Source organism: Gossypium hirsutum, chromosome A04 (assembly GCF_007990345.1).
Source record: "Gossypium hirsutum isolate 1008001.06 chromosome A04, Gossypium_hirsutum_v2.1, whole genome shotgun sequence".
NCBI classification, from domain to species: domain Eukaryota; kingdom Viridiplantae; phylum Streptophyta; class Magnoliopsida; order Malvales; family Malvaceae; genus Gossypium; species Gossypium hirsutum.
Window position 1 is genome coordinate 80460661 of NC_053427.1, and position 6563 is coordinate 80467223.

At 38.3% G+C, this 6563-nt stretch overlaps 1 protein-coding gene across 1 annotated transcript; it reads right to left on the reverse strand.

Annotated features, from left to right (window-relative positions):
- Positions 1 to 2187: 2187 nt before the first annotated feature.
- LOC107899003 (ATP synthase subunit beta, mitochondrial-like) lies at positions 2188 to 5973 on the reverse strand. Its single transcript, NM_001326868.2, has 9 exons — positions 5437 to 5973; positions 4782 to 4857; positions 4605 to 4693; positions 4350 to 4467; positions 4170 to 4273; positions 3927 to 4085; positions 3612 to 3836; positions 3185 to 3496; positions 2188 to 2666 (listed from the first exon to the last, which is right to left on the reverse strand). Exons 1-9 carry the CDS (start codon positions 5911 to 5913, stop codon positions 2553 to 2555), a joined length of 1674 nt encoding a protein of 557 aa, NP_001313797.1. The 5' UTR covers positions 5914 to 5973; the 3' UTR covers positions 2188 to 2552.
- Positions 5974 to 6563: the final 590 nt, after the last annotated feature.

Consider the following 6563-nt stretch of genomic DNA (forward strand, 5'->3'; position numbering starts at 1 on the left):
GTAAATATCTAGTTTTTCCGTCAATAATGTCAATTCTTAATAATAGAAATAAATAAAATTTTAATATAAAGGATCAAATTGCTTTTGATCTAACCTAAAAAGATTAGTCTATTCATTTTTAAATAAAGAAGACAAAATGTAATCTAACTCATAATATAAAGGCCTCTATAGTACTTTTCCGTCTACCTTGATGTGTATGTTGATGAATCACAAAGGATAATACAAAGTTGGTTGAAGGTCTCATCCAACACCTCAACAATAAGTTATCACCCAAGGACCTTGGTCAACTCAGCTATCTTTTTGGAATTGAAATTCTAAATATAGGAGACAGTGTACTGTTGAGTCAGTAGAAGTATATTTGCTAAGATACTTCTAAAGGCATGAATGAATGTCTACGGTTGGACTCCCTTCTCTGACCTTGATTGGTCCAGTTCCATTTGAGAGCCCCAAACTATACAAGAGTATTATAATGGCTCTTCAATATGTTTGATTCACCATACCAGATATTTGCTATAGTGTTGGCAAGGTTAATCAGTACTTGCACAGCCCCCTTGATAAACATTGGCATGCTATTAAAAGAATACTTAGCTATCTCACAGGAACCATTGACCATGGGTTAGCTCACAAGCCAGCTGGACATTCCTTAATAACAGGATTATCTGATGTTGATTGGGGTAGTACAGTGAAGATAGACAACCAACCTCGGGCTATTGTACATATCTTTGGGGGAAACTTAATTGCATCGAGCTCCAATGTATTGTCCAAGTCAATCACATAGGCTAACTATAGAAGCTTGGCAGACAGTTGAGGGAGTAATGTGGATAAAGGCCTTAGTCATTGAATTGAGAATTGATTCCACATTTTTAAACCAGTAATTTTGTGTGACAATACCAGTGCAATAGCACTAGCATCCAATCCTATTATTGAAGCTGGAAAAAGCATCTTGCACTGGACCTTTATTTCACAAGAGAAAAAGGTCGTGACAGGCCATGTTAATGTTATTTTTTGTTCCTGCAACTCATAAGATAGCAGAAAGAGTGATAAAATCATTCACGGGTCTCAATTTCCTGAAGTTTAATATCTGTCTTGGGATTCTTCATCCTAATTCTCTCATGACGACTTGTAAAACAAAGCAACTTCAACGGGAGGTCCAAATAGAACTACAAGGAAGGTGAATATTAGCTCATGTAGCCGCTATAACTTATTTCGAATTACCGCTACATCATCAAGTGCAATAATACCATTCTAGTTCACAGATTCCTCCAACGTATTGGTGTCGATACCTAACTCTTAGACAGGTGACAATAATACCTTCATGTTTTCTTTTTGGATACATAAAGCAGTATTAATATTAAAAGATCTCCAACAGAGTTACGATACATAATAGCACCAGTGGCATCAGCCAACAAAATAGAAGTTAATTCAGAGCTTCATTACAGATAAAACAAGAGTTCACAAGATGGGAATTATCCAAGTAAGTCGATAGTTGTAAACTGCTTCCTTTCCTTGCCATGGCATCAGCACCGCATTTCGCTTCTCTAAATATATGCTTCAGGTTCAGGGTCCACTGCTGGAAACAGCAGTTGCATCTATCTCTATTTCGACTTTGAGTAATTGTTTAAGTGCCAGGTTAATAGCGTCCCACAACGCCGGCCGTCCCTGCTCCCGCTCACCCCAGGTTTCCCAAGGCAGAACCGTCTGTGTTTTGACGAACCTGGCATCAGTTTCCTCCATTGGGTGGGTATGCTGTTAGGAACATTGGTCTTAATTTCATTGGCAGCTACAGCAAAAATATCTGCAGCTTTTTCAATCATCCTGTCAGTAAAGAAACTCAAGAGTACCAAGGCAAAAGTCAAAGAGCAAGGGAGTTTCCGTCTACGGGTCCATTCTTTTGCATCAATATTTGCATCAAGCAATTCACTCCAATCACTGTTCCATGCTTGTCCAAACTTTATAAATTTCGCTCACTGGTTTCTAAAATGTAATAAGCATACCGCCTCTAAACATGCCAGTCGTGTAAATTTTTTTTAAGTATCAATATATAGCTACCATTTCCTTCAATGATCGCTTGTTTATTTACACCATCTACTTATACGCCAATGACATTTTAGCTATACCACCAGCAAATTGCAAAATCCGTAGTTCACATACCTTAATGAAAAAGGATTACGCCAAATTACAATGAAATTGAGGATAAAATTCGCCAATTTCTTCATTAAGAAAAAGAAAATTGAAACCCCATGGGTTCAGGAAACATTAGTCTCGAATGCATTTCAAAACATCAGTAGTTCCGAATAAACGGCAGTCAGAAAGGATAAGGCTTTAGCAGCCAGCGTTTTCGAACAAAAAAAATGTACACATCCGCCTTCTATTTCCCTTATTTAAGCAAAGAAAAAAGCGGGGCCGAAGTGCTCTTTTACACTCTTGAATAACATCATTAAACATAAACAACAAACCCCCAAAATAAATGAACAGTTCTGTTGCTGGCATTACCAACACCACCTAGATTATTTTCGAAATTACTCAGCAGAAATTAAGGTATGTGGATTTGATTAGGCTGCAGATTCCTTGGCAATCTTATCTGCCTTGGCAATCACTTCCTCGATTCCTCCAACCATGTAAAACGACTGCTCGGGCAGGTCATCATACTTTCCATCCAACACGCCCTGCATACAATTCAAAGATTATGTATGAAGAATGCCATCTACCAATACTTGACAATTTAATTGCCCACTCATGTATGGTAATCAGAAATTAACATTAACATGACCTATTACAATCAGGTCAACTCCACATACTTGCCAATGAATTCTCAAAAAAAGGAAGAGGGTCAGAATATCCCACATCTAAAGACAATTCACTGTCTTTATATCTATCCGAACCACAAGTCGACTTGTTACAACCTAACCCAAGAAATTAGCATCGTCTCGTAACTCACTATATGGAGCACATTGCACTATTTTGCTCACTTTTAAGATTATTATTCATTTAACGCACACATCACCAGAATACTATGGCACCAGCTGAAGCATTTAAAAACTTCTAAATGCTACACCAAAAATTTTAATAATAGATGATATCAATCCATGGATCCACCTATTATTAGAAATTAATCACTTGCTCTTAGATGCCATAAACACACTATGGTATGATAGAAGCAAGCTGGGCAGGGATATAATTGTACCTGGAAGCTGGTGATGCTCTCCTTCAACTCCACGTACTTGCCAGGAGCACCAGTGAACACTTCTGCCACATGGAAAGGCTGGCTCAAGAACCTTTGGATCTTACGAGCACGTGCAACAGTTAATTTATCATCTTCACTAAGCTCGTCCATCCCCAAAATAGCAATAATATCTTGCAAGTTCTTGTAGTTTTGGAGAACCTTCTGAACACCACGAGCAGTGTTGTAGTGTTCCTCACCCAAAATATGAGGAGAGAGCATACGAGATGTAGAATCCAAAGGATCCACAGCAGGATAAATACCAAGCTCAGAGATCTGACAATAACCAGAAAAAAGGAAGCAAGTGTCATAATCTAAAAGCACCAACCAATGAAAATGTAACACCAGATGGATCATCTCATCAACAGCTAAAAACAGATGTGCACGATACCTGTCGGGACAACACAGTTGTGGCATCCAAGTGAGCAAAGGTTGTTGCAGGAGCTGGATCTGTCAAGTCATCAGCAGGCACATATATGGCTTGAACAGAAGTGATAGAACCTTTCTTGGTGGTGGTAATACGTTCCTGAAGACCTCCAAGATCAGTAGCCAAGGTTGGTTGGTAACCGACAGCAGATGGAATACGGCCTAGCAAGGCAGACACTTCAGAGTTTGCCTGAAGGGGAAAAAAACAATCCAAACCATCAGGAACACGCAACATGTACTCTTTGAGTGCTTCAAAAGCTTATATAATACACCATCTTACTTGAGTAAAACGGAAAATGTTGTCAATGAAGAGAAGCACATCCTGCCCTTCAGCGTCACGGAAATGTTCAGCCACAGTCAGACCAGTAAGGCCAACACGAGCACGAGCACCAGGGGGCTCATTCATTTGACCATAAACAAGAGCACACTTGCTATCAGCCTGTAATGATGACAATAAAAAATCATGGTGGTAAGGTAAAAACTACATTAACAGGGGCAGGATGAATGTATGTTTAGCATTTACCTGCTTTTCACCTAGCTTAATAACACCACTCTCAATCATTTCCCTATACAAGTCATTACCCTCTCTAGTACGTTCTCCAACACCGGCAAACACTGAGAAACCACCTATGTACCAAAGCAAGAAAAATATAAGATTAATAAACAAAGTAAGAAGCAGCCACAAATATACTGTAAAACCAACCGTGGGCTTTAGCAACATTGTTGATAAGTTCCATAATAAGCACTGTCTTCCCTACACCAGCACCACCAAAAAGTCCAATCTTCCCTCCTCTTTGATATGGTGCAAGGAGATCCACAACCTGTAAAATAAATCAAGAGAATAAAATTTTGAACCTGACTAACAGTTTCATTTGGATTCAAACAACACAATGTGTGAACACAAGCTCATCCTGATACAGCATCAAAGGGATACATAATCACAAGCAATAAATACTACCTTAATACCAGTGACAAGGATCTGTTGTTCAGTAGCTTGATCGACAAAGGCTGGTGCTTCTCTGTGTATGGGCAAGAAATGGTCGGTTTCTGTTAAGCATTAACTCAGTTAGACTTTTCCGCCTCTACACTATAAAGTAAACATTTCAAATAATTAGAAAGTTGGAAAGTCTCTTACTGAGTTCGCCTTTCTCGTCAATAGGCTCTCCAATGACATTTATGATACGACCAAGAGTAGCTCTACCGACAGGCACCTAACAAGAACAAACAAACATGATTTAGAGGTTCACAACATTCAAACAAGTGTTATCACTAGACAACTTCGAAAGGTTAAAAGCCCATAAAAGAACAAAGACTAAATGAAAAGAAGAAAGCCAAAAGACCAAGAGAGGAAATTATTAAGCTCAATAAACAAGGGAGATACGTTAAGTTCCTGATCAAAACACCCAAATAATGGGTAAGACAAGTCAAAACAAGAGCGTTGATTTATGTGTTACTATTCTCAATTCAAAGGGCAACATCAGCTGTATGTAGTTGACCAACAGATGAACACGTAATGGGTTTTAATTAGCTGCACAATCGTTTCGAAAGAAATTCCACTGAAAAATGGACTAAGAAAAGAGAAACATTTTGATAATAAATTTTTCACTTATTCCACACCAGATTCCGATAAAACATAATTCAGATCCATAAAATGAATAAAATGTTCACCTGAATTTCAATTCATATCCAAGCTTCTAGTTTCAAACACCAAACAATACCAAAACACAAGAAATCCAAAAAGATTATCATCTCCGATAAAAAGGAAAACAATAAGAGAGAAGAGACTTTACAGTGATAGGAGATCCGGTGTTGAGAACCGGCTGCCCTCTGACGAGTCCCTCCGTTCCATCCATAGCAATGGTCCTAACCATGTTTTCACCCAAGTGCTGAGCCACTTCCAACACAAGCCGGATCGAGTGGTCCATCACTTCAAGCGCAGTCAAAATCGGAGGCAAGCCTTCATCGAATCTAACATCGACGACGGCACCGATTACTTGACAAACCTGACCGATGGCTCCAGCACCAGTGAACTCATCAGTGATCTTACCTTTTCCGCCCTTCTTAGCGGGAGGAGGCTGCGATGGAGCAGAAGCGGCAGCAGCCGCAGATGTAGAGTACTCAGCATCGCGTGAGAGAAAGTAGGGGCACGGAAAAGGGCGGCGCGTGGGGGAAGGTGAAGGGAGGCGAGGGGTAGGGCTGGGAGATTTGGAGAGAGATCGGCGAGAAGTGGAGCGGAGGAAAGAGGAGAGGAGTCGACGCGAAGCCATTGGAAAGGGCTCCCAGATAGAGGCTAGGGTTTGAAGAAGAACAGCTCTTTGAAGAGTGATATGAGCTAGTCGGCTTGATCTGTTCTAATAAACGGGGCCGAGAGAGACTCGAGGGCTTTTTACTGTGTCCAATATTCTTTTCACTTTTCCGGATTTAGTTTTAACTTCCGTTTTTTTTTCTTTTTTACACTATTTAGGTAAAAAAATTAGGCTTAATTTATAAACTGTCCCTTAACTTATACTTCCTTTTCAATTTGGTAGCTAATTATTTTTTTTTAAATTAGTATTTAATTTTTTTTACATAGGCCTTCCCGAGCCATTTGTCAAAGATGGTCAATAATGATTGGTTGAATCACATGGTTATGTGTGGCATAAAAATTATATAAGCACTCTCTCATCATTATTTATATCAAAATAATTTCAAAAAATAAAAAAAATTATGAAATTAAAATTAAAATATATAAATATTTTAAAAATTATGAAAACCTTTTATTATATACAAATTATGATAGTAAAGGAATTTTCACAAATTTTTTTGGTTAAATTATAAACAATAAAGGAAATGATTAATTATAATATTTTTTCATTCAAATATATCATTTTTATTAAAATAATTTATGCAAAATATTAATAGTATAAAAATTGATATT

What these genes read in the sequence shown, in the direction of transcription:
- LOC107899003 (NM_001326868.2), bottom strand. Translation starts at nt 5,913, where the DNA reads ATGGCTTCGCGTCGACTCCTCTCCTCTTTCCTCCGCTCCACTTCTCGC. An exon ending in TGACGAGAAAGGCGAACTCA is followed by an intron (nt 4,694 to 4,781) that starts GTAAGAGACTTT and finishes AATGCTTAACAG; the next exon opens with AAACCGACCATTTCTTGCCC. An exon ending in CAACTGTGTTGTCCCGACAG is followed by an intron (nt 3,497 to 3,611) that starts GTATCGTGCACA and finishes GGTTATTGTCAG; the next exon opens with ATCTCTGAGCTTGGTATTTA.